The sequence below is a fragment of the Ananas comosus genome, linkage group 9 (genome assembly GCF_001540865.1).
Source record: "Ananas comosus cultivar F153 linkage group 9, ASM154086v1, whole genome shotgun sequence".
Lineage (NCBI taxonomy): Eukaryota > Viridiplantae > Streptophyta > Magnoliopsida > Poales > Bromeliaceae > Ananas > Ananas comosus.
The window spans coordinates 12957413-12972653 of NC_033629.1; the positions used below are offsets into that span (position 1 = coordinate 12957413).

At 38.2% G+C, this 15241-nt stretch overlaps 2 protein-coding genes across 3 annotated transcripts; one reads left to right on the top strand and one right to left on the bottom strand.

Annotated features, from left to right (window-relative positions):
- LOC109715792 (putative aconitate hydratase, cytoplasmic) lies at positions 1891-10368 on the top strand. Of its 2 annotated transcripts, XM_020240965.1 has the most exons (20): positions 1891-2232; positions 2502-2606; positions 2960-3120; positions 3199-3291; positions 3446-3631; positions 3969-4130; positions 4393-4537; positions 4847-4989; positions 5329-5385; positions 5465-5544; positions 5629-5704; positions 6195-6380; positions 6633-6700; positions 6835-6953; positions 7366-7487; positions 7740-7838; positions 8104-8583; positions 8875-8973; positions 9263-9505; positions 9990-10368. In XM_020240965.1, exons 1-20 carry the CDS (start codon positions 1968-1970, stop codon positions 10062-10064), a joined length of 2964 nt encoding a protein of 987 aa, XP_020096554.1. In that variant the 5' UTR covers positions 1891-1967; the 3' UTR covers positions 10065-10368. The 2 variants fall into 2 exon arrangements, with proteins under 2 accessions (XP_020096554.1, XP_020096555.1); XM_020240966.1 differs by lacking the exons at positions 5329-5385; positions 5465-5544; positions 5629-5704.
- On the bottom strand, positions 10597-14926 carry LOC109715317 (calcium-dependent protein kinase 2-like). Its single transcript, XM_020240260.1, is given in 9 exon segments — positions 10597-11045; positions 11122-11221; positions 11354-11481; positions 11883-12050; positions 12132-12247; positions 12361-12513; positions 13221-13364; positions 14098-14716; positions 14719-14926. Coding segments are annotated over 9 exon segments (1641 nt in total). The 5' UTR covers positions 14857-14926; the 3' UTR covers positions 10597-10970.

Sequence of the window (15241 nt, forward strand, 5' to 3'; positions counted from 1 at the left end):
ACGAAGGTCACCGACCGTAGGTAAAGGATTCGGTGGTTGGTACCTGAGGTTGCAAGTTTGAAATTCTGATTGATTCATAACTTTATTTCTAAATAAAGTAAACGAAGCGGGTAGCGTGCTACCTAATCTCTTTCTCAAAAAAAAAAAAAAGATCATGAAGGTCTTCGTGCTTCTAAGCTGTTTTTGATGATGGAACTTTCGAATTGATAATAGACTCCGTTAGACTTGATCTAGCGTATTTGAAGTATCTAAAAAATAATTTTTTTAATTTTTTGATATTATTTATATAGCGATCGAAAGTGTCCAAAATCAACAGCTGAAAATAAAAAATCACAAAACATAGTGATATAGCACTAAAATTTTCAATAATAGATATTGATCTTTCAGTAAATAGTACAAAAAATTTTTTATTAAAATTTCATTAGATTTGAATACGTTTACATCATTAAACTTGTAAACGATATATATCAAACTATTAAAAAGTATTGATTTTAAAGCCTTTTTGGGGAGGTGGTGTTTAGTGGTGTTGTCAACTGTGGCAAAGAGTGATTTTTTTGGATTCCACCTTTCTACGAGTAATGATGTGTTAGCTGTGTAGGTGTTAAGTCCAATTACCAAGTGTACCACAACTTACCTGCCAGCACATAATCTGAATAGAGTACAAATTTTTGGCCGTGGGAGTTGTTGGAAAGTTTTATCAAACTTTGTCTGCGATAGTTGAGGTTTTGGCCTGTATTAATCTTAAGATGGCATTGGTAACTAAATCAACTATCATATGTTGTAAGTTCAATAATCTTTTTTTTTTGAGAATCGGTAGCACGCTACTTGCTTCATTCATTGAATAAGTGAATTAGACTACAGAGGTGAGGCAACCATGGCCCCAAATAGAGAGAAAAAAAAAATCATAGGTTGTCTTTCCAAGAATCAATCAAAAACTTGAGCCTACGCATCGCTAATATGGGGTCAAACTGGATGTCACGAAAGATAAGGTTGTTCCTCGCCTTCCAAATGATCTACCAACATGCGGCCAATTCAGATAGACCATCCCTTCTACTTTGTCCACCATCCCTTCCCCTTCACCTTTTTCGGACAATATGTACATCGTCACCCAGCTCTCTCGGCTGAACGTAAGTACAATAATCTTAAAAACACTAAAGTTGAAGTGTTGGTCTGTTGGAGTACGTGGCTCCCCGTGACAAAACAATGGTTTCTGACATTTCTGACAAAGGTACAATACACAATAGTGGGACTGAGAACTTCCCTGTGGGGTTCGGACATGCTTTATTTGTGAATGCATTGAAGCCAAAAAATTTAAAGCATCATAGAAATTCTTCCCGAGTTTTTGGCAGCTGTTCTGAGTTTTGGTTCTTGTGTTTAGGGATTGTGAGGCAGAGTGCCAAGGGATGATTGGCGAGAGCTTGTGACTTTTCATCTGGTGCCATATATAATCGTGTAAACTCGTGCAAATTCTCAATGACTTACAGCTCCTCGTAAACAAACGTGTCCTAAATTTTATAGTGCGCTCGCCATAATGAGACATGCCTAAAACGTCGAAATTTCTTGTAAAATTATCATCGATAGTACTTAGCGCATCTATATAACATCAAGTGCATCGTCTCAAACTTCAATCTCTATCATCTGCTTGAGTTGCACTACTATCTAGTGTTGCAAAAAAGAACTACAAAAGACAAAGCAGAAAAAAAATAAAAAAACCCATGTTTACTGTTGAAGAAGCAACAGCTGATCCACGCCACCTCTCTTCTTGAAACTTCCAGACACACGTGTTTCCTTCTGCTTTGGCGCCCTTTCTCGTACCCTCCAAAACACGCACGTAATTAACTCCTCTCCCTCTCCAGAGACTGCATTAAAAAAAAAAAAAAAAAAAAAAAAACGAACTCTTCAAAACCCCAACTCTCCTCTCCTCTCTCTCTCTCTCTCTCCTCTCTATCTATCTATCTTGTGCTGTGATGTACATGAGCAAAGCTGCTGCTTTTAGGAAATTGGCTTCTGGGATCTCTTCTCCTCTCTCAAAAGCTCCGGCTTTTTCACGTTGTGCGTCGAGATCGATCGGCTTCTTCTCGCGGCCTCGTTGCACTTTCCCTCGACCGGTCGTTGGGTCGTCGCCTTTTCGGCCGTCGAGATCCGATTGGAGGTCTCTGGGTAGTCTCCGGGATCAGATAGTGAGCTCCGGTGTCGCAATTGAGCCGTCGGAGAGGGAGTTCTCAACTATGGGTAAATTCAATTCAGAATCTCCTACGCTGATACGATCTTAAACAAAACTTAAACAATGTGTGTTACTTTAGTCCTTATACATAAACAATCGTTATACTCTAAAAGCTTAAACCGGTAGAGAATGGTGATATTTATATTTAACAATACTCGTTAACTAAAAGTCTAATTATGTTGGTAATGCTAAATTTTTATGATGAATGATTTGGAGTAATTATAGAGTGATTCTGATTAGTTTGTGACTATTGATCTGCTGCTTCCTTGTGGGGCAGCTGCTGGGAATTGTTTCGAGCACATTTTGACGAGCCTGCCGAAGCCCGGAGGAGGGGAATATGGGAAGTATTACAGTTTACCTGCTCTTAATGATCCAAGAATAGGTAATGCATATTCTCTCCTAATTTGATAGATGCTATAACAATTTGTTTATAAAGAGTTCCATTGATTAGAGTCGTTCGCCTAATGCGACGCTTCTTGTAGTTTTTTTGACCATCTTGGTATTGGTTGTATCAAAGCGCATCCTCATGTTATGTACTTTTGTTTTTAGGGGCTAGTTTTATAAGTAATTTTTGCATTTGGTGTTCCAATATGAATCAATGATAAAATCCATGTGGAGTTTGGAGGGTTTTCAATGCTTTTAAAGTGAACTTTATCTCTTGTTTCATATCAGGAAGTAATAAGAACAAGTTCTGTTGTTGACATGATGGATGCTTCGTTCTTGTGTATATCACAGATAAATTACCGTATTCAATCCGGATTCTTCTTGAGTCGGCAATCCGCAACTGCGACGGCTTCCAGATTAACAAAAATGATGTCGAAAAAATTATCGATTGGGAGAACACCTCCCCACAATCAGTTGAAATACCATTTAAGCCGGCTCGTGTTCTTCTGCAGGTGATATCCTTTTTCATTCTAGACTTTTTCATAGTTAAAGGTACTAGTAACTTATTTAACTGTTTCTCTTGTTCATAGGATTTCACTGGTGTTCCAGCTATTGTCGACCTCGCTAGCATGCGTGATGCTATGGCCAAATTGGATAGCGATCCTAATAAGATCAATCCATTGGTGTGTGCTCACATCGATGTTTCCATTAAATTTTTTTTTCGTTTTTCACTCCGTATGTTTTTAATGCTTTTAAGCTCTCTTCTTTCTTATCGTAAAATTTACACTTGATTCTGTCGCCTGCTTAGCCTGAAGTAATGTTCTTTCTCGTATGCAGGTTCCGGTAGATCTCGTGATTGATCACTCAGTGCAAGTCGACGTGGCAAGATCAGAAAATGCAATTCAGGCGAATATGGAACTGGAGTTCCACAGAAACAGAGAGCGCTTCGCTTTCCTTAGATGGGGATCCACTGCTTTTCATAATATGCTTATTGTTCCGCCAGGTTCCGGTATTGTTCATCAGGTAAAAGTGACTGCTTTCTGAAAATTTTGCTAGTTAGTCTACCTTCTTTTGTTGGGTGAATTTGCTAAAGAAAATCAGGATTCTTTTCTCATCTTGTAACTCTGAGCACTTTAAACTTTTAGGATTCAAACTGCCCTTCCACTGCAGAACAAAATCGTAATCATAGTTTTAGATAAATCTACTGTTTTAAACAGGCCCTGCTTTTCTTTCCATGTTTCATTGTTTTCCTGGAGGTCCTTTCTTTTAGCTTAATCAACTGTAAGTTCTGAAAATTTATACGATGGTAATTCATTATTTCTCTCTAACATAATGAGGACATAAATTGGCATAATTTCAGGTAAATCTGGAGTATCTTGCTAGAGTTGTTTTCAACAGTGATGGCGTCCTATATCCGGATAGTTTGGTAGGAACTGATTCTCACACTACTATGATTGATGGAATGGGGGTCTCGGGCTGGGGAGTTGGAGGTATTGAAGCAGAGGCAACAATGCTTGGTCAGGTAATATTACGAAATTTTCTGTTGTAATTTCTTTTTCTATTTCTTATTCCTTCAGGAATTGAATACTGCGTAACTTGTTTCTGCTTCGAAAGATGTCATACACGATTTAAGCTGATTCTGTATTTCTAGGAACTGTTCATTCACTTTTAGTTTTTTGTGCTGTTTTTTCTTTGTTTCCTTCGGTAGTTATTATGGTAAAAGCATTCTTTGTATCATATACGAGTTTATTTGTGGCTAATACATTATTTGCCTTGATGAGTAGCCAATGAGCATGGTATTGCCTGGTGTTGTTGGCTTTAAGTTGAGAGGAAAATTGCGTGACGGTGTCACCGCCACTGACCTAGTATTGACCGTGACGCAAATGTTGAGGAAGCATGGGGTTGTTGGCAAGTTTGTCGAGTTCTATGGTATGTTAGTACATGCGGAACTTTTAATTTCATTTTGCACAGTTGATCGACTTTTCCCCCCCCTAGAATTCGCAACTTTAACCATCCTGTTCATTGTTGCAATTCTGACTAAACCAATTTTGCATGCACCAGAATTCCCGCAATTATGTTTCAGTCCATAAAGGAGAATTTAGTCCAACACTACTAAAATGAAAAAGTTGATACAAAATTACAAAATTGCAATGAAATCAAGACGTTTTTTGCGAAAAGCCCCGCTTTTAAAGCTGCTTAAACACTGTTTCTTTAGTTGGAAATCCTTTTTGTATGCAGGTGAGGGTATGGGTGAGCTCTCGGTAGCTGACAGGGCAACGATTGCTAATATGTCACCTGAATACGGAGCAACAATGGGTTTCTTTCCTGTGGATCACATGACTCTCGAATACTTAAAACTTACAGGAAGAAGTGACGATACTGTGAGTATCTAAATGCTCCTTGTAGTACATATGTATTACAAAAAATTATGGTTCGGATTGTCCTATCTTTCTGCTTTCTGGCTAGTTTTGATAGTTTGAAAGCACCTTCAATTTCTTTTTAAGCTGTGCTTGCGTTTGACTCTTTATGTGTTGCAAACTTACAATGATAACGTTGTTAAAGAAAAGGCGAAGAACGTGAAGAAAGTTTCCTATCTATTTTAAGTGAGAGCCAGCTCCGCCAGCGCTGATGAAATACCACTATCTTCTTCATTATTATGAATTAATGAATCACAACTTTTGCAAACCTGATATAATTAATGGCTTTATTCTATTTAACAGGTGGCAATGATAGAGGCATATTTGCGAGCAAATAAAATGTTTGTTGATTACAATGAGGTAGTTCTATTATTTCAGTTGTCTTAAGATGTATGGTTGACGAATTATCTTAAGACATTTTTTTCATAATTAACTTCAGCCGCAAGTAGAGAGAGTGTACTCATCATACTTAGAGTTGGATCTGTCAGATGTCGAACCATGTGTTTCTGGTCCAAAGAGGTGATTTTTTTGTGTTCGTCTTCTTTCAATGCCTTTAGTCCTCTCGTGTTGTCTAACTTTCTTCTCCTTTTTCCTATACGGCAGACCTCATGACCGAGTTCCTTTGAAAGATATGAAAGCAGATTGGCATTCTTGTCTTAATAACAAAATCGGTTTCAAGGTGAGAGACATGGAGTGCTGTATGTATGATGTGTTATCTTTCGACATTAACATAGTAGGGAGAGATTAGTGAATCATCAGATATGGCAGAAGTTTCCTTTTCTTTTTTTAATTTTTATCGCTTCTATTCTTGGTTGGTTTATTTCAATGCTATTCGCAAGTCTTCATGTGAAATCATACTGATATTGGTCGGTCAATCTGAGCTCTTATCCACTTCAGAAACCAAAAGCTTCCAAAAACCAGGTGTTGATGACTAACACATCGCCTAAAGCTCTTGCTGAGGGTGGTAGCTATTTTGGACTCTAGAATCAGAAGTGTCAATTTGAAGCCAATGCTCCTGCTGCAGCAAGAAGTCATAGGAGTTTAATTAAAATGCTATTTGTTCTTCTTTGAAGTTGGATCCTTTAGCATACAAGTGTTGAAGCCCAAGGTATATTACTTTTGATTCACTTCTTTAGATATTAACTATGTATATGAATTGATTGTTGCAGGGTTTCGGTGTACCGAAGGAATCACAGGACAAAGTTGTGAAGTTCTCTTTCCATGGACAACCTGCAGAGCTCAGACATGGCAGTGTTGTCATAGCTGCTATAACAAGTTGCACCAACACTTCGAACCCTAGTGTCATGCTCGGCGCCGGCCTTGTTGCAAAGAAGGCTTGTGAGTTAGGTCTAGAGGTTAGTATCAGTTACATTTCAAACATCTATTAGCGGCTTTTACATATATGCCTTGTTGAATCATCTACTTACATATACCTTATAAAATCTGAATTCTCAAATATATCCTTCAAAAGAGTCGCCTTTTACAGCACTAGCCTTATCATTGGTTGACGAATCATTCAATTCATGAGAAGAAAATTGGTTCTGTATTGTGAATTGTTTTCTAAAGAGAGGTAATTCTGTAAAAGCTAAGACAGTTAATTTTTGCAGGTTAAGTCATGGATTAAAACAAGTCTTGCACCAGGATCTGGAGTTGTCACAAAATACCTACTCAAGAGGTAATTCGACTTCTAGAGCATTAACATGATAATTTGTTGCTCGTTATTTTTGTTGCCGTCTCATAAGCGTTCTTGTTTATCATATTACTTAGTTCATAGAAATAATTCTCTGATTTGTATTGTTTATATCCCAGTGGCTTGCAGGAGTACTTAAACAAACAAGGTTTTCAGACTGTTGGATATGGATGCACTACTTGTATTGGAAACTCTGGGGAGCTTGACGAATCCGTTGCTGCAGCAATTACCGAAAATGGTACTTCTGTATTTCACTTGGATCTATTGTTCTCTTCTGTTTGTTCAAAACTTCTGCATGCATAACTGTGCTGTTTTTCCAGTTGGAATCTACACATATGTTCCCCTATAAAATCTGAATTTTTCGTGTCGATCCTACTACAAATGCTTACAAAATTTTTCATATCGTAATGTGGGGAGTCATCTGATATGCTGGGCTACTGATCACTTTTTTTAAAGTACAAGATACATATTTAAGGAATTAAGTTTTTGAGTAGTACATGAAAAATTATACTCCAAAAGTACTAATATGTAAATTAATTTTTGTTTCAGCTATTTATTTATTTATTCTGTGCTGTATATGTGGCATCATGAGGTTTAGGGTTGGTTCTTTTTTTTATTTTTATTTTTTTTTGATTGGGGTGTGTGTATAGACCTTGTTGTTGCTGCTGTGCTTTCGGGAAATCGGAATTTCGAGGGGCGAGTCCATCCCTTGACTCGAGCTAATTATCTTGGTTCTCCTCCACTGGTTGTCGCATATGCTCTTGCTGGCACTGTAAGCAACAATATTCTTGATTGTCTTTCATCTTACAATTAGAATCTTTGGCCGAAGCAAGATAAGATTAACTGGAATCAGTCTAAACCTTATTGAACCTGTTGCTTTCTAATTGTCTGGACTAGTTTTCTGATGAATGGTAATTGTCTGAAATACTCGATGTATAACAAGAATCTCTTCTGATTGCGCACATAACTTGTAAAATAAATGCCATGTTTTGCATATTAACTTTGTCGATTAACCATTTTACAGGTTGACATTGATTTTGAGAAGGAACCAATCGGAACAGGGAAGGATGGGAAGAGTGTCTACTTCAAGGACATATGGCCATCTAATGAAGAAATCACGGAGGTGAGCTCCTAGTCGTAAGAAATTTATCATTATAAGGTTCCAGGAACACTAGAAAATATCAAGAAATCTAAGAAGAAGATCATAAAAGATATGTCGGAAGAGATTTGGCTATGTTAAAGACGACACTGTAATACTCTCACATTCTCTCAGTACCTTTCAAAGAATGATGCAACCAAAAGATCTTATTTCTAAGCTTCAGCTTTCCTTTTTTTTTACCCTTGAACTTTTACAACAATTTCTAAACTGCAAATTTGTTACTACTCAGATTATGCAATCCAATGTGCTTCCCGATATGTTCAAAAACACTTATGAGGCAATCGCAAAGGGCAACTCTATGTGGAACCAGCTTTCTGTTCCAGCCACAAGCCTTTATCCGTGGGATCCGAAATCCACCTACATTCATGACCCCCCATACTTCAAGGACATGACCATGACTCCACCTGGGCCTCAGAGCGTACGGAACGCATATTGCTTGCTAAAACTAGGCGATAGCATCACTACGGACCACATTTCGCCTGCCGGGAGCATTCACAAGGACAGCCCGGCTGCTAAGTATTTACTTGAGCGCGGAGTGTCCCGAAAGGACTTCAACTCTTATGGTAGCCGTCGTGGAAATGACGAAGTAATGATGAGGGGAACCTTTGCCAATATTCGAATTGTGAATAAGCTCTTGAATGGCGAAGTTGGGCCGAAGACGATTCACATTCCAAGTGGAGAGAAGCTCTATGTTTTCGATGCTGCAATGGTGAGTTTTTGAATTTCTGATCCTTTTACTTCTTTTCACAAAGAATTTCTTTGTTTTGTACTCTCTTTCTTGCTAACTATCAGTAAAACTAATTAAGATTGCCATATAATGTTTTTTGAATTTTTTTTAAAAAAATTTGCTGTATAATTAATTCCTAGACTGATTGGTAAATTCGGATTATAAGGAATAATTTTGTACTAGTTAGGATTTACTAACTATCAAAACACCATATTCTTGAATGATATTCATGTTGTATGTTTTTTAAGTCGAGTTACATTTTTTGGTTCTCAGAGGTACAAGGCTGCTGGCCATGATACCATAGTTTTGGCTGGCGAAGAATACGGAAGTGGAAGCTCTAGGGATTGGGCAGCCAAGGGTCCAAGGTTGTTGGTATGTTTCCTCTCTACGATCGCTATGAGATTTTTTTGCATTTATACCCACACAAATATGCGACATAGCGTATGTACCTCTACAAAGTTGTTATCTGCATGCGTACCGCCTGAAATCACATACTTGCATTGATGCACCTGCCAGGAGTTTATGCGATAAACTTTCTTGCATAGATGTAAACAAGGTATTGAGGGGTACGCACGCGATTTCCAACACTGCCTTTGGTTTTTGCACAACCGGGAAATCTAAGTTCTTCTGGATTGCTTGTCGAATTTCTTTGCCATAACAGGGAGTCAAAGCAGTGATAGCCAAGAGTTTCGAGAGAATCCATCGCAGCAATTTAGTTGGAATGGGGATTATACCGTTGTGCTTCAAACCAGGCGAGGATGCCGAGACTCTAGGCCTGACGGGTAATGAGCGCTACACAATTCCCCTACCGACCAACATTACTGAGATACGGCCGGGACAGGAGATAACAGTGACAACAGATACCGGAAAATCGTTTACATGCACGGCTCGCTTTGACACAGAGGTAAATTTCCACTCTTTTCTGTTGCATGAGAACACTCCTTTACAAATATACGATCTCAAAAAAAAAAAAAAGAAGAAGAGAGTTACTCATGAAAATGTTGATTTTGTTCAAAAGGATTGGTGTTTCTCAGAAATGTATGACTAGAAGAGCGGCAGAGTAATAACTATACACAACCATGATCTGTTTGCCTACTATTTATGTTTTCTCACTATATATTATTGTGTTTTCCTAAATCGACCTGCCAACTATCCAATAAATAGCTCTTTCTCATTGTAGCTACCATGCTTTTGCGAAACCTTTTTACTATTTGAGATTGCATGAGCCACTGAATGTTTTCCTTTTATTTAGTCATGAGAATGCTAAAATTGCAGCTTTTTAGTGTTTAATGTTTCTGAAATGTCCGATGTGTCGGATATTTGCATGATCTAATACTTGAAACTTTTTTTCTTTACATGTGATGACTTTATAATTGGTATTGTTACAGGTGGAGCTGGCTTATTATGACCATGGTGGTATTCTCCACTATGTTGTAAGGAATCTGATCAAGTCCCAGAAGTAGAATTTCATGAACACTTTAATCTCTCATAGTGTTGCCTTCTTATGCTTATGATAATATTAGCACAATAATGGAAAGAAATTTCTCTTTTCCTTTTCCTTTTTTTGTTTTGCGCTTGAGGTGTATATTTAGGGTGCTGCGAAAAACTTGATCTAGTAATACTACTACTGTCATCTTGCTCCTGTAAAAAGCTGCAAAATAAGAAGAAAAAAAAAGTTGCAGCACTGTGTTGATGTTTCAAACTACTTTGTTGATTTTGCCGAATTTTTGTATTATCATATGATCTAAAGAAGAATACTTAATTCTATACATACAGGCGTTCTAAACATGCAATTTTTTTTTTTTTCTTTTTGAGAGATAAGTAGCACGTTATCCGCTTCGTTTACTTCATTTAGAAATAAACTTAGCTAGAAATATGAATTAACTAGGATTCGAACTTGAAATCTCAGGTACCAACCACTAAACTCTTTGTCACTTGCTCTAAGGACAGTCATTAACATGCAATTTTTATAAAATAGAATTCTACTACTTTCCATTGTACCACATTCCAACCTCACAGCTTATTTATATTCTCCATGCAAAATGAAGTCCAGGTACAGAGCACTCTTCAGTAACTGGATGAAACATACAAAAATGAAAAATAACAACTTTAAAAGGACAATCTCCACTTCCTGGTGTTCTGAGCAGAAGCAAACTAAATACCCCAATCCTAGTAGAATCATACATAATTCAAGTTATACTTGTGACTCCAACCGAATAGGAAAAATAACAATAATACAAATTAAATACAATCTAACACTTGTGCTATCCATTTCATAACTCCCGAGGCCTCGAGAATTGTTGAATTCCTCTCTTAATGGCTTCAGCATTTCATCTTAGGATTAGCCAGAAGTGCTTAGGACAGGAAAGCTACATCAGTTTAGCTGGCTGCTGAACTCCACCCTTCATCATCGCGCAGAATTCCTCGTAATTTATCCTTCCATCCTGAATTTAAGCAAAATTTCATAGTGAAGGACATGAGATTAATATTCTTTTACTTGAAAATAGAGTAACTACTTACATTATCTGCATCAACTTCTGATATTATATCCTTGATGGTTGCTGCATCACCCATTCCATGTTCCGTTAGGGCTGATTCCAATTCATCTCTAGTGATAAAACTGTAAAATCCAAGAAATTAAGATGTTAATTCCTCTTAATATGCTTAACCATGCTATGATTGTAATGGCTGATTAAAGTACACATCTTTTTTCTTTTTTTTTTTTCCTTTTCCCCCGACTAAAAGCTCATACCCGCTGTTATCTTTATCAAAGTATTGGAAAGCCTTGTACAAGTGCTCATCTCTCTCTAGCTTATGCCGGTGCATGGTGGCTGTGATGAACTCGATGTAGTCGATGCTTCCATTTCCATCCACATCAGCCTGCAATGAACAGAGTCATGATGAAGAAGATGAGCATACAAAGTAAACTTTGAAAGTAATTAAGCGAGCTTGCAACAGCATCCCCAACCTTTCAATTGATTCTATGGATCCCTGACCTTTGCTTCATTTGACATGTCACCATTTTCAGTTACCCAGTTATATCGGATGGAAAATGCCCATTTAATTGCTTCATGAGTAGCCACAAAGTTGCTTACATGGCAGTTAGATGATACTTTTTCCCAGTTTGATAAACGAATCCAAAATAAAGGGTACTGAGTGATGATAGTAGTGCAGAGGTTAGGGACCCAATTCTAATAATAGAAAAGCTGGAGACCAAACTGAAAAAAAATGCCAAAAAGTGCCACTTGCTCAAAAGTGAATTATTTAATTGTTCAACTTACAGCATCCATCAGCTGCTTCACTTCAGCTTCCGAGAGCTTCGAACCAAGCCGGGCTAAGCCCGTTTTTAGTTCTTCATACGTGATTGTTCCACTATTATCCGTGTCTATATTGATGAACATTTGTTTCAGCCCTTTGATTTCTTCCTCGTTTAGATTTTCAGCAATAACCTGGAAACCAAAATGTTCAGAAATCTCAGCAAAGAAATAAATTTACTGATACCCAATACGGTGCTTTTCTGAAAAGCCAACCTTGAGAGCCATCTTCTTTAGCTTGTTCATCGCTCTGAATTGCTTCATCCTCGAGAGAACCGCACTGTCAATTGGCTTATCAGAAGCCTCTCCACCTTCTCTTAGCCATGGATGTTCTGAATAAAGCAAGAAATAGATGAAAATTTAATTCTTAGTTCGATGCAGAAGCCACAAGCATTAAATGGTGTATAGAGGTAAAGATCAGTCAGAAATTTGTTGAGATACGAACCAAGAACTTGGGCTGCAGTGATTCTCTTCTTTGGATCCTGTATCAGCATCTTTCTGACTAAATCTTTAGCACCATATGATATAGATGGCCATGGTTCACTCTCAAAGTCGATATCTCCTTGCAAGACAGCATCGAATATTCCTCTCTCCGTTTCTACAAACAAACGCAATCCATAAACAAACAAGCAAACAAAAAAGACAGACCTTTGGGTAATTAGAATTTTGGATTTCACTGGAACAGCATTTATTTCAGATTTTACTATTTTAACAAAGACAATGAAATTTTAATACCACAGATACTTCATTTTAGCTGCCGCATTTGTAGAAACACATTTTTGGATAATCGCCCGATACACGTCCAGGAGGGATAGTAGCACGAGTATGGGGCGGCTGTTTTGGTCTAATTTGGGTTGTAATCATTCTTCCTTACTTTGATCCAATTCAATTTTCTCACTTGTGCATGCAGAAGAAACTTTGTTTGTACTTACATCACAGTTTCATGATTGACAATACTCAAGATAATTGTTTTGTCAGATTAAAAATCATTTTGACTGAACTAAACTTTAATATTTTATATCCTTGTATGAGATAGTCTGTTTATTGTTTTATGTTATGTAAGATTTTCATTTTTTTTAAAAAAAATTACACAATCGACAAGAAGGACTTAATTGCCACCTTGAACAAATCTCAAGGACTAAATTGCCAAAATCAATGTTGAAGATGCTAGTAAGATCAAACCTCTAGAAATTAATTTTTAATTCCCCCTAAATTATTTTATATGTACGCGTGTATATATTGAAGACAAAAACAGGAAAGCAAAGCAAGTCCTTGGGATATGAATGAAATAAGAGTTATCCATACCAGCCCAGAATGGAGGAACACCACTTAGAAGAATGTATAAGATCACACCGGCACTCCACACGTCAATTTCTTTACCATAACTACGCCGTAGTACTTCAGGAGCAACATAATAAGCGCTTCCAACTATATCCCTGTACACTTTTCCTGGAGTAATACAAAACAGATTGCTGAGAATAAAGCTATCAGGCTTAAAAATACTAAATAGAGTGCTCCCTACATACGTGAAATTAGGGTCCACAAAAACAAGTGATATTGCATGATGAGAAAATGCTTTCCTAATTCCTAATAAACTAGATACAACAAAATGTTAGGATTGTCTTCTTGCAAACCAGCTATGAAGGTGTGCATACCAACTAACAGCTATGCTTCATATACCCTAGCAGGTCCCTCAAAATATTGCTAACAAGTCAACATTATACAAATGGAAGTTACTAATTGGTTTAGCCTTTTAGAGTTGACATCTTGCCATGTCTAAGATACAACTAATTAAACCAATTACTAGCTGCCGCATTTAGAACATTGACTCATCGGCAGTATTCTAAGAAACCTTCTACGGTACATGAAGTATTACTCATCTACTAATCTACATACTTTAATGCAGAGTTGTGCTGGAATACTATTAAATATTAATAGTATGATACTATCCACTTTGTGACCATTGGATGCCTAGAGTTGAGTGGGTGGTTAGTGTAATACTAATGATCCAAGGGTGAAAAAATTGGATAGTATGTATTATTAATAGTATCCTAGCTGAACTCCTATAATGCATCATAATATCAAACAATCCATAGAGATTACTATATAAAGAAAGAAATATGTTTCTGAAATCATTACTAAATTGAGTACATCTATGCATAAACAAGGAGAGAATTATCACCTTCCTCGATGAAAACGGATAACCCAAAATCAGTGGCCTTGAGCATAGCTCCTTCATTCTTGGTTGCGAGCAAGAAATTCTCCGGCTTAAGATCGCGATGCATCACCCCCATGAAATGGCAGATATTCACCACCTTCACAATCGCCCTACAAATGGCCGCGGCCGCCCGCTCCGAGTAATGCCCCTTTGCAATAATCCTATCGAACAACTCCCCTCCCGCGCACAACTCCATGACGAGGTGCACCGAACTCTTATCCTCATACGCCCCTTTGAATTCGACGATATTCGGCTGGCCGGTCAGGTGCTGCATGATCTGGATCTCGCGCCGGATATCGTCGCGATCAGTCTTGTTCACGAGCTTGCGTTTCGAGATCGACTTGCACGCGTACTGCTGGCCGGTGGAATTCTCGGTGCACAGATAGGTCACGCCGAATTGGCCGCGGCCGAGCTCTTTTCCGAGGGTGTAGAAGTGGCGAACATCCTCGTAAGGCTTTCCGAGGATGGTGTCGGGGGCGTGGACAGGTTTTGGTGGGGTCGGGATGGGGGCCGGCGGGCGGCGGGGCGGGGGTCGGAGGGAAGTTTTTTAGGGGAAGGGGCGCGTAGCGGGTCTCCGCGGGGGCGCTGAGGGTGTTGGTAGGAGGGGGAGGGGGGGTAGGGCTTGGGGTGTTGTTGAGGGGGGGGTACTGACCTTTGATAGTAGCCATTGGCCCCTCCTCCTAGATCTGAATCCTTAGAAGCTCTACCACAACACTGCCCCATTTCTCAACAACAGCAACAAGGATGAAGAACCCAAGAACTATCTAAAACTGCAAATTATGACAAATAACACCTAAAAATCTTGTATCAAATATATATATATCCTGAATCCAACTTAGAATTCACAGACACAAACCCTAGAAAAGAACCCTACTGTAAGCAAGATATAATAATAATAATAATAGTAAAGGAGACAACTTTATGCAGTAAAAAGGGGAATCAAACAATACCCGAGTGGAGATTCTCGATTTAGAGCTCCCAATCCGATAAGGGCGACTCTTTTCCACCGATTTAGACGTTGTAGATCAAAACCCAGATGGGGTTTTGCGAGATTCCTCGAAGATTACACCAAAAATGAAGCTAAATTCCTCGAAAAATAGCTGAAAAT

What these genes read in the sequence shown, in the direction of transcription:
- LOC109715792 (XM_020240965.1), top strand. Translation starts at nt 1,968, where the DNA reads ATGTACATGAGCAAAGCTGCTGCTTTTAGGAAATTGGCTTCTGGGATC. An exon ending in TGCAGCAATTACCGAAAATG is followed by an intron (nt 6,954 to 7,365) that starts GTACTTCTGTAT and finishes GTGTGTGTATAG; the next exon opens with ACCTTGTTGTTGCTGCTGTG. An exon ending in CTAATGAAGAAATCACGGAG is followed by an intron (nt 7,839 to 8,103) that starts GTGAGCTCCTAG and finishes GTTACTACTCAG; the next exon opens with ATTATGCAATCCAATGTGCT.